This window comes from Chamaea fasciata, unplaced genomic scaffold, assembly GCF_029207755.1.
Source record: "Chamaea fasciata isolate MVZ Bird 193981 ecotype frontalis unplaced genomic scaffold, bChaFas1.0.hap1 SCAF_3, whole genome shotgun sequence".
Classification (NCBI taxonomy): domain Eukaryota; kingdom Metazoa; phylum Chordata; class Aves; order Passeriformes; family Sylviidae; genus Chamaea; species Chamaea fasciata.
Genome location: NW_027094088.1, coordinates 112,775,653 through 112,794,905, shown reverse-complemented (window position 1 = coordinate 112,794,905; position 19,253 = coordinate 112,775,653). Strand labels below are relative to the sequence as shown.

Here is a 19,253-nt window from a genome sequence, read left to right as displayed (position 1 = left end):
TGGGGAGTTCTCGGGAGTTCGCCCGGGCGGGGCTGGGGGACGGCGGGGGCGGCCTTTGTGGGGTCTGGGGTGGGGTTTGTGGGGTTTGTGGGGTTTGGGGTGGTGTTTGTGGGGTTTGTGGGGTTTGTGGGGTTTGTGGGGTTTGGGGCGGCCTTTGTGGGCTCTGGGGTGGGGTTTGTGGGGTTTGTGGGGTTTGGGGAGGGTTTGTGGGGTCTGGGGTGGGGTTTGTGGGGTTTGTGGGGTTTGGGGTGGTGTTTGTGGGGTTTGGGGCGGCCTTTGTGGGGTCTGGGGTGGGGTTTGTGGGGTTTGTGGGGTTTGGGGTGGTGTTTGTGGGGTTTGGGGCGGCCTTTGTGGGGTCTGGGGTGGGGTTTGTGGGGTTTGTGGGGTTTGGGGTGGTGTTTGTGGGGTTTGGGGCGGCCTTTGTGGGGTCTGGGGTGGGGTTTGTGGGGTTTGTGGGGTTTGGGGTGGCCTTTGTGGGGTTGGGGAGGGTTTGGGGCGGCCTTTGTGGGCTCTGGGGTGGGGTTTGTGGGGTTGGGGAGGGGCAGGGATGGGGGAGGGTTGGGGCGGCCTTTGTGGGCTGGGGGAGGGTCTGGGGAGGGTTTGGGGTGGCCTTTGTGGGGTTTGGGGTGGGGTTTGTGGGGTCTGGGGAGGGTTTGGGGTGGGGTTTGTGGGGTTTGTGGGGTTTGGGGTGGCGTTTGTGGGGTTTGTGGGGTTTGGGGTGGTGTTTGTGGGGTTTGTGGGGTTTGGGGTGGTGTTTGTGGGATCTGGGGAGGGTTTGGGGTGGCGTTTGTGGGGTTTGTGGGGTTTGGGGTGGCGTTTGTGGGGTTGGGGAGGGTTTGTGGGGTTTGGGGTGGCGGTTTTGGGGTTGGGGAGGGTTTGGGATGGCGTTTGGGGGGTTTAGTGGGGTTTGGGGTGGGGTTTGTGGGGTCTGGGGAGGGTTTGGGGTGGCGTTTGTGGGGTTTGGGGTGGGGTTTGTGGGGTCTGGGGAGGGTTTGTGGGGTTTGGGGTGGCGGTTTTGGGGTTGGAGAGGGTTTGGGGTGGTGTTTGTGGGGTTGGGGAGGGTTTGGGGAGGTGTTTGGAGGGTTTGGGGTGGGTTTGGGGTGGCCTTTGTGGGGTTTGTGGGGTTTGGGGTGGCGTTTGTGGGGTTTGGGAGGGTTTGGGGTGGTGGTTTTGGGGTTGGGGAGGGTTTGGGGAGGTGTTTGTGGGGTTTGTGGGGTTGGGGAGGGTTTGGGGTGGTGTTTGTGGGGTTTGGGGTGGGGTTTGTGGTTTTTGTGGGGTTTGGGGTGGCCTTTGTGGGGTCCGGGGCGGGGGTTGGGTTCGGGGTTGGTCTCCCCCCAAACGCCATCCCGAGGGTTTTGGGATTTCAGGGCAATTCCTGGGGATTGATGGGAGGTTTGGGGGGATCGATGGGATGGAAACGGTTCCAAAATAATGGGATTTTAATGGGATTCCCGAGGGTGGGATTTGTGGGAATTAACGGGAGTTTTTGGGGGGAAAAAAATGGGATTTTGGGGATTTAAAAATGGGATTTTAATGGGATTCCTGAGGGTGAGATTTGTGGGATTTCAAAGGGGAAAAAATGGGATTTTGGGGATTAAAAAATGGGATTTTAATGGGATTCCTGAGGGTGATATTTGTGGGATTTCAAAGGGGAAAAAAATGGGATTTGGGGGGAATTAAAAATGGGATTTTAATGGGATTTCTGGGAATTAATGGGAGGTTTTTTGGGGAAAAAATGGGATTTGGGGGAGGATTTATTGGGAATTAATGGGATTTTGGGGGGAATTCATGGGAATTCCTGGGAATGAATGGGATTTTTGGGATTTAGTGGGATTTCTGGGGTTTGGAATGCTGTAAGATTGGGATTTCTGGGAATTCAAAGATGGGATTCTCATGGAATTCCTGGGGGAGTTCCTGAGGGGGGGATTTCTGGGAATTAATGGGATTGCAAAGGGGAAAAAATGGGATTTTGGGGGGGATTTATTGGGAATTCCTGGGAATTAAGGGGATTTTGGGGGATTTTGGGGATTTCTGGGATGGATTTCTGGGATTTCAAAGGGCCAAAAATGGGATTTTTTGGGAATTCCTGGGAATTAAGGGGATTTTTGGGGATTTATTGGGAATTCCTGGGAATTAATGGGATTTTTGGAGGATTTTTGGGATTTCTGGGATTTCAAAGGGTCAAAAATGGGATTTTTTGGGAATTAAAAAATGGGATTTTAATGGGATTCCTGGGAATTACTGAGGATGGGATTTAATGGGGGTTTAAAGGGAAAAAATGGGATTTTTGGGGAATTCCAGAGAATTCCTTGAGAATGAATGGGATTGGTTTGGGATTTCTGGGAATTCAGAGACTTAAAAAAAAAAAAGGGAATTCTGGCATTTTCTCTGGGAATGGGCGGGATTTGGGGGATTTAATGGGATTTCCGGGGAAGTTAAGATGGGATTCCTGGGATTCCTGGGAGGGGATCCGGGCAGTTTCAGGAATTCCCTGCCAACCTTTGGGAACGTTGGAATTGCAGGAGCTGCGGAGAGGCGGCGGGAACGCCGCGGAAACGGGGCCGGGAGAGCCCGGGGTGAGTCAGAGCCCCCAAATCCCAAAAAACCAACCCCCAAATCCCAAAAAATCCCCCAAATCGACCCCAGAATCCCAAAAAATCGACCCCAAAATCCCAAATAATCCCCAAATCAACCCAAAATCCCAAAAAATCCCCAAATCAACCCCCAAATCCCAAAAAATCGACCCCCAAATCCCAAATAATCCAAAAAACCCCAACAATCCCAAAATATCCTCCAAAAAATCCCAGACATCCCCCCAAAAATCCTAAAAATCCCCCCCAAAAAATCCCCCCAAAATCCCAAAAAAATCCCAAAAAATCAAAAAAAAAATCCATCAACCCCAAAATATCCTCCATAAAAATCCCAAAAATCCCCCCAAAAAATCCCCCCAAAAAATCCCCCCAAAATCCAAAAAAATCCCTCCAAAAATCCCCTAAAAATCTAAAAACCCCAAAAACCCCAAAATATCCTCCAAAAAAATTCCAGAAGTCCGCCCAAAAAATCCCCAAAATTCCCCAAAAATAAAAAAATCCCCCAAAAAAAATCCGAAAAAATCCAAAAACCCCGAAATATCCTCCAAAAAATCCCCAAAATCCCCAAAAAATCCAAAAAAATCCCCCCAAAAATCCCCAAAAATCTAAAAACCCCAAAACCCCCAAATATCCCCCAAAAAATCCCCGAAATCCCCCAAAAATCTCCTAAAAATCCCCAAACCCGCTAAAAATCAAAAAAAATCCCCCCAAAATCCCCAAATCTGGGAATTCCACGTGGGAATATTCCCAAAAAACCCCCAAATCTGGGAATTCCGGGAGAACGTTGTGGGAATTTGTCAGAAAATGGGAATTTTGGGGGGAAAACGGGAATTTTTGTTTGTTTTGTTTTGGCGGAGAAAAAATCTGGAATTTCTTGGGAAAAATGGGAATTTTGGGGGAAAATGGGAATTTTTTTGTTTTTTTTTGGCAGAGGAAAAATCTGGAATTTCTTGGGAAAAATGGGAATTTTGGGGGGGAAAATGGGAATTTTTTTGTTTTTTTTTGGCAGAGGAAAAATCTGGAATTTCTTGGGAAAAATGGGAATTTTTGGGCGGAAAACGGGAATTTTTGTTTGTTTTGGCGGAGAAAAAATCCGGAATTTTTTGGGAAAAATGGGAATTTTGGGAGGGGAAGGGGAAACTGGGAATTTCTGGGGGACAAAGGAATTTTAGCCGGAAAGACGGAAATTTTCGTGAGGAAAACGGGAATTTTTTGGGGAAAAAAACGGGAATTTTGGCAGGAAAAGCGGGAATGTTGAGGAAAAAGGGGGAATTTGGGGGGAAATCCGGGAATTCGGGGGGAAAAGCGGGAATTGCGCACCCGGGAGGCCTCATTCGCTGTTTGTGTTCGCAGCTGGCGCTCGGAATTCCAGACGCCGGAGAGCAAACGGCTCCGAGCCGCTCCGGGAGCCGCCGACTCCCGAAGGAATTCCCGGGATTCCCGGGATTCCCCGAGCTCGGAGGAGGAACAGCGGGAGAAGGGAATTTTCCCCCGGAGGTTGGAAATCGCGGCCGGAATTCCGGGAATTCCCCGCAGTTCCCGGCTCGCCCTGGGGGCCTCCGGTGGGAGCGATCCGGGGATTTCCCCGGATTCCCAATTTCCCGTGGGGGCGTTTTATGGGAAAAGGATTTACCTGGATCCCCTGGAGAGGCGGCGGCTGCGGGAGCTGCTGGGGGACGGGAAGGTCCCGGGAAAAACCGGGAATGCCGGGGGAAGGCTGGGGAATTCCAAGGGGAATTGCGGGAATTCCGGGAGAAATCTGGGGAATTCCAAGGGGAATTCCGGGAGAAGTCTGGGGAATTCCAAGAGGAATTCCAGGAATTCCGGGAGAAAATCTGGGAGCTCAAGCAGGAATTCCGGGAGAAATCTCGGGAATTCCGGGAAAAGTTTAGGGAATTCCGGGAGGAATGGTGGGAATGCCGGGAAAAGTTCTGGGAATTGTGGCGGGAATTGCGGCTCCAAAAGCCAAACCCATCCCAGGATCCTGCAGGGGATTCCCGGGGGGAAAGACAGCGGGAATTCTGGGAGTGAGAAATTTGGGAATTCTGGGAATTCTGGGAATGGGAACTTGGGGAATTCTGGGAATGGGAATTCTGGGAATTCTGGGAATGGGAACTTGGGGAATTCTGGGAATGGGAACTTGGGGAATCCCGGGAATGAGAAATTTGGGAATTCTGGGAATGGGAACTTGGGGAATTCTGGGAATTCTGGGAATGGGAACTTGGGGAATTCCGGGAATGAGAAATTTGGGAATTGCGAGAATGGGAATTCTGGGAATGGGAACTTTGGGAATTCTGGGAATCCCGGGAATGAGAAATTTGGGAATTCTGGGAATTCCGGGAATCCTGGGAATGGAAATTTTGGGAATTCTGGGAATCCTGGGAATGAGAATTCTGGGAATTCCGGGAATGAGAAATCGGGGAATCCTGGGAATGAGAAGTCGGGGAATGCCGGGACTGCCGGGAATGAGAATTCCGGGAATTCCGGGAATTCCGGGCCTGCCGGGCCTCGGGTTCAGTTCCGTGTGCTGAGCTCCGGGCTCAGGCCGCCCCTGCGCCTCCGCCGCGGCTCCTCCTTCTTCCTCAGCGGGAAAACAGGCCGGAAAAATTCCCGGAAAAACCCGGGAGAGGCCGGAGCCGACGGGAAAAACCCTCGGGAAAAGGCGGGAAAGGAAAAGCGGGAGTGTTCGAAGGAGGAAATTCCCGGGAAAAATCCTCTGGAAAAGTCGGGAAAGGAGAACCGGGAATGTTCGAAGGAGGAAATTCCTGGGAAAAATCCTCTGGAAAAGTCGGGAAAGGAAAACCGGGAATGTTCGAAGGGACAGGAGGAAATTCCCGGGAAAAATCCTCTGGAAAAGTCAAGGAAGGAAAACTGGGAATGTTCGAAGGAGAAAATTCCTGGAAAAAATCCTCTGGAAAAGCGGGAATGTTCAAAGGAGGAAATTCCTGGAAAAAATCCTCTGGAAAAGTCGGGAAAGGAAAACCGGGAATGTTCGAAGGAGGAAATTCCTGGAAAAAATCCGCTGGAAAACTCCGGGCAGGAGGTGAGTGAGGAATTCCAGTGGGATTTCTTGGGAATTTCCCTTTGGAATTCTTGGGAATTCCTGGAGGAATTCCTGGGGGATTTTTCTTGGAATTCTTGGGAAGTTCCTTTGGGATTTTCCTTTGGGATTTCCTTTGGAATTCCTTTGGAATTCTTGGGGGATTTTCCCTGTGGCATTCCTTTGGGATTTGGGGGGATTTTCCTTTGGGATTTTCCTTGGGAATTCCGGGGGGATTGATGGGATTTTCCTGTGGAATTCCTGGGAAATTCCTTTGGGGATTCCTTGGGAATTATTTTGGAATTTTGGGGGAGTTTTTCCTGGGGGGTTTTTTTTGGGAATTCCTGTGGGATTTGGGGGGATTTTCCTTTGGAATTCTTGGGAGATTCCTTTGGGATTCTGGGGATTTTCCTTTGGGATTTCCCTTTGGAATTCTCGGGGGGTTTTCCTGTGGAATTCCAAACCTGGAATTTTTCCTGTGGGATTTTCTTTGGGAATTCTCCTTTGGGATTTGGGGGTTTTTCCTCTGGAATTCCGGGCAAATCCCTTTGGGATTTTCCTTTGGGATTTGGGGGATTTTCCCCATGGAATTCTTGGGGATTCTTTGGGAATTCTTTGGGAATTCTTCGGGGATTTCCTTCTGGAATTCCCAAGGCTCTCCCCGGATTTTTGGCTGAAGGAAAAAAAAAAAAATTCCCAAATTTCCTTTTCCCAACTAAAACCTCCCAGAGCCCCCAGGGGCCGGGAAATCCTTGGAAAACCCCGGAATTCCCCCAAATTCCCACCAAATTTTCTGGGATCCGGGAGCCCAAACCCCCCCCCCCAAAATCCCCCAGAATTCCCAAATTCCCAAAGATTTTCCCCTTCCCTGGAGCGAAGAATCCCACATTTTTCTGGGAGAAAATCAGGAAAAATTTGGGAATTTTTTTTATTTCTCCCCCCCCGGGGGGAAAATCCCCAAATCCCAGGATTTTCTTTGGAGAACCCCTTGGGAAAAATCCCGGAAAAGCCGCTCGGGAATTCCCTCAACCCCCCCCAATTCCCGGTTTTTCCCCGGCGTTCTCCCCCCGCGCAGGAACCCGCCGGAAGCGCCCGTTCCCAGGATCCCCCGCGCCCCGGGAAGGACCCAGGTGCGGCGGGAGAACCTCGGGAATCCTCTGCCAGGAAATCCGGGAATTCCTGCCCTCGGAGGACGGGCAATTCCCGGCCTTTGGGGCTGGCTTTTCCCCTCTTCCGGAGGAAAATTCCCGGATTTCTTCCCAGGCTCTTCGCGCCCGGCCGGCCTCTTCCCCATTTTCCTTCCCGGCAGGAGGAGGTGAGGCCCCGCTTTTCCCTGGATTTTCCTGGGATTTCCCTGGATTTTCCCGCTTTTCCCTGGAATTTCCTGCTCTCTCTGGATTTTCCCTGGAATTTCTTGGAATTTTCCCTGAAATTTCCCGGAACTTTCTCAGATTTTCCCTGGAATTTCCCGGATTTCCCTGGAATTCCCTGGATTCTCCTGAGTTTCCCTGGGATTTTCCCGGAATTTCCCTGGATCTTCCTGCTTTTTCCCTGCTTTTTCCACTTTTTTCCCACTTTTCCCTCATTTTTCCCCAGTTTTTCCCACTTTTCCTCAGCTTTTCCCACCTTTGTCCATTTTTCCCAGGTTTTTTCCCCAATTTTTTTCCCAATTTCTCCCACTTTCCCCGTTTTTCTCAGTTTCCCTGGTTTTTTTCCCAGTTTTCCCCTTTCATTCCCAATTTTTTCCCACTTTTCCTGTTTTTCCTCTGCCCTCCCCTCCTTTTCCCTGGGTTTTCCCACTTTTTCCCACTTTGCCCATTTCTTTCCCAGCTTTTCCCACTTTCCTCCCATTTTTTCTGGTTTTTCCCAGTTTTCCTGGTTTTCCCCCCGGCTTTTCCCTGGGTTTTCCCACTTTTCCCCAATTTCCCCCAACCTTTTCCCAAATTTTCCTCGGCTTTTCCCACTTATCCCAGTTTTCCCCAGCATTTCCCTGTTTTGTTTTTTTTTTTTCCCAGCTTTTCCTACTTTTCCCCCCAATCCCAGTTTTCCCCAGTTCTCGTTCCTTTTCCCACTTTCCCCCAGTTTTTCCCAGTTTTTGTCCCAGTTTTTCCCAGGTTTTTTCCCAGTTTTTCCATGTTTTTTTCCCAGTTTTTTCCCATTTTTTTCCCCAGTTTTTCCCGGGTTTTTTTCCCAGTTTTTCCATGTTTTTTTCCCAGTTTTTTCCCAGGTTTTTTTCCCAGTTTTTCCATGTTTTTTTTCCCCAGTTTTCCCATGGTTTTTTTCCAGTTTTTTCCCATTTTTCTCCCAGTTTTTCCATGTTTTTTCCCCAGTTTTTCCCTGGTTTTTTTCCCAGTTTTTTCCCCCAGTTTTTCCATGTTTTTTTTCCCAGTTTTTCCCAGTTTTTTCCCCAGTTTTCCCAGGTTTTTCCCCAGTTTTTCCATGGTTTTTTTCCCCAGTTTTTCCATGATTTTTTTCCAGTTTTTTCCCATTTTTTTCCCAGTTTTTCCCAGGTTTTTCCCCAGTTTCTCCATGTGTTTTTCCCCAGTTTTTCCATTTTTTTCCCCAGTTTTTCCCAGTTTTTTTCCCAGTTTTTCCCAGTTTTTTCCCCAGTTTTTCCCAGTTTTTTTTCCCCAGTTTTCCCAGGTTTTTCCCCAGTTTTTCCATGGTTTTTTTCCCCAGTTTTTCCATGGTTTTTTTCCAGTTTTTTCCCCTTTTTTTCCCAGGTTTTCCCAGGTTTTTCCCCAGTTTTTCCATGTGTTTTTCCCCAGTTTTTCCATTTTTTTCCCCAGTTTTTCCATGTTTTTTTCCCAGTTTTTCCATGTTTTTTTCCCCAGTTTTTCCATGTGTTTATCCCCAGTTTTTCCAGTTTTTTCCCAGTTTTTCCCGGTTTTTTTCCCAGTTTTTCCCAGTTTTTCCCCCAGTTTTTCCATGGTTTTTTCCCAGTTTTTCCAGTTTTTTTCCAGTTTTTCCCAGTTTTTTTCCCCAGTTTTTCCCAGTTGTTTTTCCCCCAGTTTTTCCATGGTTTTTTCCCACTTTTCCCGGCGTTTTCCAGGCCCCTGCAGGAGCTCCCGGCTCCCTTCGGCCCCTCTGGAAAAACTCCCAGGAAATCCAAGGAAATCCAGAATTCCCAGGACCAGCTGATCATTGTGAGCTTCCCGGGGGGAATTTGGGAATCCGGGAATTCCCGGGGGGTGGGAAATCCGGGAATTCCCTGGGGGGTGGGAAATCTGGGAATTCCCTGCGGGGTGGGAAATCCGGGAATTCCCTGGGGGGAATTTGGGATTCCGGGAATTCCCTGGGGGGTGGGGAATCTGGGAATTCCCTGGGGGGAATTTGGGATTCCGGGAATTCCCTGGGGGGTGGGGAATCCGGGAATTCCCTGGGGGGTGGGGAATCCGGGAATTCCCTGCGGCTGTTCCCAACCCTGCCCCGGCTGCATTCCTGAGCTTTTCCCAGAATTCCCTCCCCACATTCCCAAGTTTTTCCTGGAATTCCTTTTCCACATTCCCAAACTTTTCCTGGAATTCCCTTCCCCACCTTCCCGAGGTTTTCCCGGAAGTCCCTCCCCGAATTCCCGGCTTTTCCCGGAAGTCCCTCCCCGCCTTCCCGAGGTGTTCCCGGCCTTCTGTGCTGCCGTTCCCCCGTTTTCCCCGCCTTCCTCGCCCTCGTTCCGGTGTTCCCCGGCGTTCCCCATTCCCGGCGTTTCCCCGGGTTTCCCTGGGTTTTCCCAGTTTTCCCTGGGTTTCCCCGGTTCCCCAGTTTCCCCGGCATTTCCCAGTTCCCCGGTTTTCCCGGTTTCCTGGGTTTTCCCGGTTTTCCCAGTTTTCCCTGGGTTTTCCCGGTTCCCCGGCTTTTCCCGGTTTCCCCGGGTTTCCCAGTTCCCCAGTTTTCCCTGGGTTTCCCAGTTTTCCCGGTTTCCCCGGGTTTTCCCCGGTTTTTCCCCGGTTTTCCCGGGTTTCCCTGGTTATTCCCTGGGTTTTCCCGTTTCCCCGGTTTTCCCTGGATTTCCCCAGTTTCCCAGCATTTCCCAGTTTCCCCGGTTTCCCCAGTTTCCTGGTTTTTCCCGGTTTCCCCAGTTTCCCCAGTTTTCCTGGTTTCCCTGGGTTTTCCCCGGTTTTCCCTGGGTTTCCCCGGTTTTCCCTGGGTTTCCCCAGTTTCCCAGCATTTCCCAGTTTCCCCGGTTTCCCCAGTTTCCCGGGTTTTCCCAGTTCCCTGGGTTTCCCTGGTTTTCCCTGGCGTTTCCCGGTTTCCCGGGTTTCCCATTTCCCCGGTTTTTCCGGTTTTTCCCTGGGTTTCCCCTGGGTTTCCTTGGTTTCCCCAGGTTTCCCGGTTTTCCCTGGGTTTCCCTGGTTTCCTGGTTTCCCGGTTTCCCCAGTTTTCCCGGTTTCCTGGTTTCCCGGTTTCCCCGGTTCCCCGGTTTTCCCTGGGTTTTCTCGGGTTCCCCGGTTTCCCTGGGTTTCCCCTGGGTTTCCCCCGGTTATTCCCCGGTTATCCCCAGTTATTCCCTGGGTTTCCCCTGGGTTATCCCCAGTTATTCCCGGTTATCCCCGGTTATTCCCCTGGGTTCCCCCGGTTATTCCCCCCGGTTCTCCCCGGTTATTCCCCCGGTTTTCCCCGGTTATCCCCGGTTATTCCCTGGGTTTCCCCCGGGTTTCCCCGGTTATTCCCGGTTATTCCCCGGGTTCCCCCGGTTCTCCCCGGTTCTCGCGGGTTGTTCCCGGTTTTCCGTGCTCACGGTTCCGGGGCGGGCAGGACGCGGGGCAGCGGGCGCTGGGGGCGGGGCAGTGCGCGGCCTGCGGGATGCTCTTCGCCCCCGGCGCGGCCGAGGATCGCCTCCAGCACCTGCGGCACCACCGGCGCGTGCGCCGCCGCCTCGCCCACCGCGTGAGGGCCGCGACCGGGAAACGCCGAAACGCGGGGATGGGGAATAGCGGGGGAAACGCGGGAATGGGGGAAACGTGGGAATGGGGGAAACGTGGGAATGGGGAATGATGGGAAAATGTGGGGATGGGGGAAACGCGGGAATGGGGAAAATAACGGGGGAAACGTGGGAATGGGGGAAACGCGGGAATGGGGGAAAATGGGAATGGGGGAAACGTAGGAATGCGGAATGATGGGGATGGGGGAATGATGGGAAAACATGGGGACGGGGGGAATGGGGGAAACGTGGGAATGGGGGAAACGTGGGGATGGGGAATGATGGGAAAACGTGGGATGGGAATGGGGGAAACACGGGAATGGGGGAAACACGGGAATGGGGAATGATAGGAAAACATGGGAATGGGGGAAACGCGGGAATGGGGGAAATAACGGGGGAAACGTGGGAATGGGGGAAACGCGGGAATGGGGAATGATGGGGAAATGTGGGAATGGGGAATGATGGGAATGGGGGGAATAACGGGGGAAACGTGGGAATGGGGGAAACGTGGGAATGGGGAATGATGGGAAAACATGGGGATGGGGGAAACGTGGGGATGGGGGAAACGTGGGAATGGGGGAAACATGGGAATGGGGGAAATAACGGGGGAAACATGGGAATGATGGGAAAACGTGGGAATGGGGGGAATAATGGGAATGGGGAATGATGGGAATGGAGAATGATGGGAAAATGTGGGAATGGGGGAAACGGGAATGGGGGAAACGTGGGGATGGGGGAAATAACGGGGGAATGGGGGAAATAACGGGGGAAACGCAGGAATGGGGGAAATGTGGGAATGGGGGAAATATGGGAATGGGGGAAACGTGGGAATGGGGGAAACGTGGGAATGGGGGAAATAACGGTGAAAACGTGGGAATGGGGGAAACATGGGAATGGGGAATGATGGGAATGGGGGAAACGTGGGAATGGGGGAAAATGGGGAAAACATGGGAATGGGGGATGATGGAAAAATGTGGGAATGGGGGAAACGCGGGAATGGGGAATGGTGGGAAAACGTGGGAATGGGGGAAACATGGGAATGGGGGAAATAACGGGGAAAACGTGGGAATGGGGAATGATGGGGATGGGGAACGATGGGAATGGGGGGAAATGGGAAAACCATGGGAATGGGGGAAATAAAGGGAATGGGGAAATGGGAAATGGAAATGGAGGAAATAATGGGAATGGGGGGGAAATGGGGAAAAGGTGGGAATGGGGGAAATAATGGGAATGGGAAAGTGGGAAATGGGAATGGGGAGAAAATGGGGGAAATCAGGGAATGAGGGAAATGGGAATGATAGGAAAAATGGGGATGGGGGAAATAATGGGAATGGCTGGAAAAATTGGGAATGGGGGAAAATGGGGAGGGGGGAAAAATGGGGATGAGGAAATGGGAATGGGGGAATGGGGGAAAATGGGAATGGCTGGAAAAATTGGGAATGGGGGGAAAGTGGGGGAAACCAGGGAACGGGGAAAATGGGAATGAGGGAAATGGGAATGACAGGAAAAATGGGAACGGGGGAATCTCCCAGGCCTAGGGATCTCAATCCTGGGATCCCCCAATCCCGGGACGGGGGATCCTGTGGGAATGTTGGGATCCCGTGGGAACGCTGGGATCCGGTGGGAATTCTGGGGTGCTGTGGGAACGCCGGGATCCCGTGGGAACGCTGGGATTCCGTGGGAATGCCGGGATCCGGTGGGAACGCCGGGATCCGGTGGGAATTCTGGGATCCGGTGGGAACGCTGGGCTGGTGTGCGTGGCTCAGGGCTGGAAGCAGCAGCGCGTCGTGGCCGAATTCTGGGATGGGAAAATCATCCTGATCCTGCCCCACGACCCCAAATACGCCCTCAGCAAGGTACCGGGGCAGCTCCTGCGGGAACCACGCCCAAATCCCAAAATCCCAAATCCCAAACCCCAAATCCCAAAATCCCAATCCCCACATCCCAATCCTGAAACCCCAAATCCCGTTGGGATCCCATCCCGGAATCCCAGTGGGAGCTGATCCCGATTCCCGCCCCGGTCCCGGTTCCCTGTGCAGGCCCAGCCTTTCTTTGGGAACGAATCCCATTTTCCCAGGAATTCACTCTGCCCATCGTGGATTTCCTGGGAATTCCCGTCCCATTTTCCCAAAATTCCCATCCCTGTTTTCTCAGAATTCCCACCCACCATTCCCACCATTCCCACCATTCCCCCATTCCCACATTCCCCCATTCCCACCATTCCCACATTCCCACCATTCCCACCATTCCCACATCCCCACCATTCCCAGCCCTCATTCCCATCATTCCCGGCATCCCCAGCATTCCCGGCATTCCCGGCACTCCCGGCATTCCCATCATTCCCACATTCCCGGCACTCCCGGCATTCCCGGCACTCCCGGCATTCCCATCATTCCCACATTCCCGGCACTCCCATCATTCCCATCATTCCCATCATTCCCACATTCCCGGCACTCCCGGCATTCCCACATTCCCGGCACTCCCGGCATTCCCGGCACTCCCATCATTCCCATCATTCCCACATTCCCGGCACTCCCGGCATTCCCATCATTCCCACATTCCCGGCACTCCCGGCATTCCCATCATTCCCATCATTCCCACATTCCCGGCATTCCCATCATTCCCACATTCCCACATTCCCGGCACTCCCGGCATTCCCATCATTCCCACATTCCCGGCACTCCCGGCATTCCCGTTTCTCCGGGCTCTCCGCAGGCTCAGGAGGTGCTGCAGGTGGTGGACGCCGAGCTGGGATTCCCGGCATCGGCCGCCGGCTCCTTCCCGCCCAATTCCCGCCTTTATCTCTTCGTGGGCTCCGGGAAATGCGTCCTGGGCTGCCTGGTGGCCGAGCCCATCCAGCAGGTGATTAATTAGTCGTTAATTAGTCATTCATTAGGGATTGATTAGCGATTGATTGATGATTAGCGATTGATCGGGGATCGATTGGGGATCGGCAATCGATTTCTGTTCCTGGGCGCGGGGACACGCCTCCTGGGCTCCCTGCTGGCCGAGCCCATCCAGCAGGTGATTAATTAGTCATTAATTAGTGATTAAATAGAGGCTCCTGGGTGATTGATTGGGGATTGATTAGTGATTGATTAGTGATTGATCGGGGATCGATTAGCGATTGATTGGGGATTGATTAGTGATCCATCAGGGATTGATTGGGGATCGATTAGCGATTGATCGGGGATCGATTGGGGATTGGCCATCGATTTCTGTTCCTGGGCGCGGGGACACGCCTCCTGGGCTCCCTGCTGGCCGAGCCCCTCCGGCAGTGACTCGTTAATGACTCATTAGCGCCTCATTAGGGGTTGATTAGCGGCTCATTAGTGGCGAGCCAGTAATTGTCTCTTACCGAAATGTGCTTTTGGCAAGATCGCTGAGGGCTGGAGCCCCGGCGGCTGCGGCCCCTTCCCCGTTCCCCGTTCCTCATTCCCATTCCCATCCCCATTCCCATCCCCTTTCCCATTCCCATTCCCCATTTCCCATTCCCCATTCCCATTCCCCATTCCCATTCCCATCATTCCCATCCCCATTCCCCATCCCCATTCCCATTCCCCATTTCCCATCCCCATTCCCCATTCCCCATTCCCATTCCCATCATTCCCATTCCCATTCCCATCATCCCCATTCCCATTCCCATCATCCCCATTCCCCATTCCCATTCCCATATTCCCATTCCCCCATTCCCATTCCCCCATTCCCAGTTCCCCATATTCCCATTCCCAGTTCCCCATCTTCCCGTTTTCCCATCATCCCCCCGTTCCCGTTTTCCCACATTCCCCCATTCCCAGTTCCCCATCTTCCCGTTTTCCCATCATCCCCCCATTCCCATTTTCCCCCATTCCCAGTTCCCCATCTTCCCGTTTTCCCATCATCCCCCCATTCCCACATTCCCATCATTCCCCCATTCCCAGTTCCCCATCTTCCCGTTTTCCCACCATCCCCCCGTTCCCAGGCGTTCCGGGTGCTGCCGGAGCCGGAGCCGGAGCGCGCCTGGCGCTGCGGGCCGCGGCCCGAGCCGGCCGTGTGCGGCCTCAGCCGCCTCTGGGTGCTGGCGGCGCGCCGGCGACGCCGCATCGCCCGCCGCATGGCCGACTGCCTCAGGTCAGCGCCGCCCGCCAATCGCCGCCGGCCGTCACCGGGATAAACGGGGATAACCGGGGATCAGTGGGGATAACCGGGGATAACCGGGGATAACCGGGGATCAATGGGGATAACCGGGGATAACCGGGGATAAACGGGGATAACCGGGGATCAATGGGGATAAACGGGGATCAATGGGGATCAATGGGGATAAACGGGAGTCACCGGGAATCAATGGGAATCACTGGGACAACCGGTAGTCACTGGGAGTCACTGGGGATAACCGGGAGTCAATGGGGATAACCGGGGATCAATGGGGATAACCGGGGATCAGTGGGGATAAACGGGGATCAATGGGGATAAACGGGGATCAATGGGGATAAACGGGGATCAGTGGGGATAACCGGGGATCAATGGGGATAACCGGGGATCAGTGGGGATAAACGGGGATAACCGGGGATCAGTGGGGATAAACGGGGATCACTGGGGATAACCGGGGATCAATGGGGATAACCGGGGATAACCGGAGATCAATGGGGATAACCGGGGATCAATGGGGATAACCGGGGATCAATGGGGATAAACGGGGATCAATGGGACCACTGGGGATCAATGGGGATAAACGGGAGTCACCGGGAATCAATGGGACCACCGGGGATCAATGGGGATAAACGGGAGTCACCGGGAATCAATGGGAATCACTGGGACAACCGGGAGTCACCGGGAGTCACTGGGGATAACCGGGAGTCAATGGGGATAACCGGGGATCAATGGGGATAAACGGGGATCAGTGGGGATAAACGGGGATAACCGGGGATCAGTGGGGATAACCGGGGATCACTGGGAGTCACTGGGGATAACTGGGAGTCAATGGGGATAACCGGGGATCAATGGGGATAAACGGGGATCACTGGGGATAAATGGGGATAACCGGGGATCAATGGGGATAACCGGGGATCAGTGGGGATAAACGGGGATCAATGGGGATCAATGGGGATAAACAGGAGTCACCGGGAATCAATGGGAATCACTGGGACAACCGGTAGTCACTGGGAGTCAATGGGGATAACCGGGGATCAGTGGGGATAAATGGGGATCAATGGGGATAACCGGGGATCAGTGGGGATAAATGGGGATCAATGGGGATAACCGGGGATCACTGGGGATAAATGGGGATCAATGGGGATAACCGGGGATCAATGGGGATAAATGGGGATCAATGGGGATAAATGGGGATCAATGGGGATAAACGGGAATCAATGGGATCCATGGGATAACCAGAAATCACCGGGAATCACTGGGGATAACCGGGAATCAATGGGGATAACCAGGGATCACTGGGGATAACCGGGAGTCACCGGGAATCAATGGGACCACTGGGGATCAATGGGGATAACCGGGGATCAATGGGGATCAATGGCGATAAACGGGAATCAATGGGGATAAACGGGAGTCACCGGGAATCACCGGTAATCAGTGGGGATAACCAGGAATCAATGGGGATAACCGGGAATCAGTGGGGATCAGTGGGAATCAATGGGGATAACCGGGAATCAGTGGGGATAAACGGGAATCAATGGGATCCATGGGATAACCGGGAATCACCGGGTATCAATGGGGATAACCGGGAGTCACCGGGAATCAATGGGAGCACCGGGAATCAATGGAATCCATGGGATAACTGGTAGTCACTGGGAATCAATGGGGATAACCGGGAATCAATGGGATCAATGGGAATAACTGGGAATCAATGGGGATTACTGGGAGTCACCGGGAATCAGTGGGGATAACTGGGAATCACAGGGAATCAGTGGGATAACCGGGATCACTGGGAATCGATGGGATAATTGGGATAACTGGGAATCACTGGGATCAATGGGATCACCGGGAATCAATGGGAATCAATGGGATAATTGGGATAGCCGGGAATAACAGAGATAACTGGGAATCAGTGGGATCACTGGGATCACCGGGAATCACTGGGGATGGGGATAACCGGGAATAACAGGGATAATGGGGAATCACTGGGGACGGGAGAACTGGGATAACCGGGAATCACTGGGCTGGGATCACCGGGAATAACAGGGATAACTGGGAATCACTGGGGACGGGAGAACTGGGATAACCGGGAATCACTGGGCTGGGATCACCGGGAATAACAGGGATAACTGGGAATCACTGGGGACGGGAGAACTGGGATAACCGGGAATCACTGGGCTGGGATCACCGGGAATAACAGGGATAATGGGGAATCACTGGGCTGGGATCACCGGGATAACCGGGAATCAGTGGGATAACGGGGAATCACCGGGGACGGGGAAACCAGGAATCACTGGGGACGGGGAAAAGCGGGATTTGGGGAAAGTCCGGGATGGAGAAGCGGGATTTGGGGAGGGGGGATGTGGGATTCGGGGGGGCACAGAAAGCCAGGATCCTGCCTGGGGCGGAGCTGGAAAACTGGGGTTTGAGGATGGCGACAACACAAATTCCCAGCGCGGCGGAAAAACCTCGGGAATTCCGACCGCCCCCCTGCCCCGCTGCTGAAGTCGCCGTTGTTGCCGGCGCAGGCAGACGTTCGTGTTCGGGGCGGTGCTGAGCTCCGAGGATTTGGCCTTCTCCGACCCCACGGCCGACGGCCGAGCCTTCGCCCAGCGCTACTGCGGCCGCCCCGACTTCCTCGTCTACAGCCCCGGCAACGCCGCCGCGGGATCGGCATCGGGATCGGCGGGATCGGCATCGGGATCAGCGGGATCAGCGGGAGCGGCGCCCTGACTTGAATCGCCGGCATTGGAATCATCGGGACGATGGGGATCTGGGGGGTCGGGGTCGCGATCGTTGGGATTGGGGTTTGAACGTGGGGATCACTGGGATCATCGGGATAATCAGGATCCAGGGGATCGGCAGGGTTGGGATCATTGGAGTCGTTGGGATCGTCGGGATTCAAATCGTCGGGATTTAAACGTTGGAGTCAGGATTGGGAGCAGCAGGATGATCGGGATCCGGGGGGTTGGGGTCGCGATCGTTGGGATTGGGGTTTGAACGTGGGGATCGGGATCGTCGGGATCAGCGGGATCATCGGGATAATCAGGATCCAGGGGATCGGCAGGGTTGGGATCGTTGGGATCGTTGGGATTGGGATCGTCGGGATTTGATCGTTGGAGTCAGGATTGGGATAATCGGGATCTGAGGGAATTGGGATCATCGGGATCAGGATTGGGATTTGAACCATCGGGGTTGGAATTGGGATCATCGGGATCGGAACCATTGGGATCTGACCGTCGGGATGGGGGTTGGGATAATCGGGATCGGGGTTGGAACCGTCGGGATCGGGATCATTGGGCTCAGCCGGATTCCGTCGCTGGGATTGGGATCATCTGGAACTGCGGGGTCACCAATGGGATCGGGATTTGATCGTTGGGATCGGGATCATCAAAGCCGGGATCAATCCAAGGGTTCCTGCTGAGATCCCGAGGGAATCCTGCCCCAAATCCCTCAATCCCTCCCTTTCCAAAGCCGTCATTCCCTCGGGAATCCTTCCCTTCCTTTGGGAATCCCCCGTTCCCTGGGATCCCTCATTCCCTGGGATCCCTCATTCCCGGGAATCCCTCATTCCCTGGGATCCCCCATTCCCTGGGATCCCCCATTCCCGGGAATCCCCCGTTCCCTGGGATCCCTCATTCCCTGGGATCCCCCATTCCCTGGGATCCCCCATTCCCGGGAATCCCCCATTCCCTGGGATCCCCCATTCCCGGGAATCCCTCATTCCCTTGGGAATCCCTCATTCCCTGGGATCCCTCATTCCCTGGGATCCCCCATTCCCTGGGATCCCCCATTCCCTGGGATCCCTCATTCCCGGGAATCCCCCATTCCCTGGGATCCCTCATTCCCTGGGATCCCTCATTCCCTGGGATCCCCCATTCCCTTGGGAATCCTTCCCTAAATCCTTTCCCATGGGAATTCTTCATTCCCTTTCTTTGGGAATTTTTCTTCCCTTCCCTTGGGAATCCTTCCTTTCCCATAATCCCTCCTTCCCTTGGGAATCTCCCGTGGGAATCCCTTCCCGTGCAGTTGCTGGTTCCACTGGAAATCCGGGAATTCTGCCGGGATTCCTCTGGAATTCTTGGGTTTTCCCGGGCGGTTTTTTGGGATCTCAGTTCGGAATTCCTGGGTTTTCCCGGGATCTCAGTTCAGAATTCCTGGGTTTTCCCGGGCTGGTTTTTGGGATCTCAGTTCGGAATTCCTGGGTTTTCCCGGGATCTCAGTTTGGAATTCCTGGGTTTTCCCGGGATCTCAGTTCGGAATTCCTGGCTTTTCCTGGGATCTCAGTTCGGAATTCCTGGGTTTTCCCGGGCTGGTTTTCGGGATCTCAGTTCGGAATTCCTGGGTTTTCCCGGGCTGGTTTTCGGGATCTCAGTTCGGAATTCCTGGGTTTTCCCGGGACCTCAGTTCGGAATTCCTGGGTTTTCCCAGGCTGTTTCCTGGGATCTCAGTTCGGAATTCCTGGGTTTTCCTGGGATCTCAGTTCGGAATTCCTGGGTTTTCCCGGGCGGGTTTTTTTTGGGATTTCACTTTGTTGAGCTCGGGGCTTCGGTAATAAAACTTTACTTTTCCCGTT

General features: G+C 53.5%; 2 protein-coding genes across 2 annotated transcripts; one reads left to right on the top strand and one right to left on the bottom strand.

Annotated features, from left to right (window-relative positions):
• The first annotated feature begins 2,315 nt into the window (after window positions 1-2,315).
• Window positions 2,316-19,253, top strand: ESCO2 (establishment of sister chromatid cohesion N-acetyltransferase 2). Its single transcript, XM_066180334.1, has 11 exons — window positions 2,316-2,328; window positions 2,441-2,576; window positions 3,945-5,634; window positions 6,707-6,761; window positions 6,895-6,946; window positions 8,684-8,777; window positions 10,384-10,515; window positions 12,316-12,405; window positions 13,265-13,411; window positions 14,511-14,659; window positions 17,206-19,253. Exons 1-11 carry the CDS (start codon window positions 2,316-2,318, stop codon window positions 17,408-17,410), a joined length of 2,763 nt encoding a protein of 920 aa, XP_066036431.1. The 3' UTR covers window positions 17,411-19,253.
• Window positions 8,978-9,894, bottom strand: LOC136287917 (collagen alpha-1(XXI) chain-like; the record flags this gene model as incomplete). Its single annotated transcript, XM_066180604.1, has 3 exons — window positions 9,869-9,894; window positions 9,169-9,591; window positions 8,978-9,077 (listed from the first exon to the last, which is right to left on the bottom strand). Coding segments are annotated over exons 1-3 (549 nt in total), but the record flags the coding sequence as incomplete, so codon positions are not given.

Coding starts and splice junctions, on each gene's coding strand:
- ESCO2 (XM_066180334.1), top strand. Junction 13,412..14,510: donor TGGCCGAGCCCATCCAGCAG/GTGATTAATTAG, acceptor CCCCGTTCCCAG/GCGTTCCGGGTGCTGCCGGA. Junction 14,660..17,205: donor CGCATGGCCGACTGCCTCAG/GTCAGCGCCGCC, acceptor TTGCCGGCGCAG/GCAGACGTTCGTGTTCGGGG.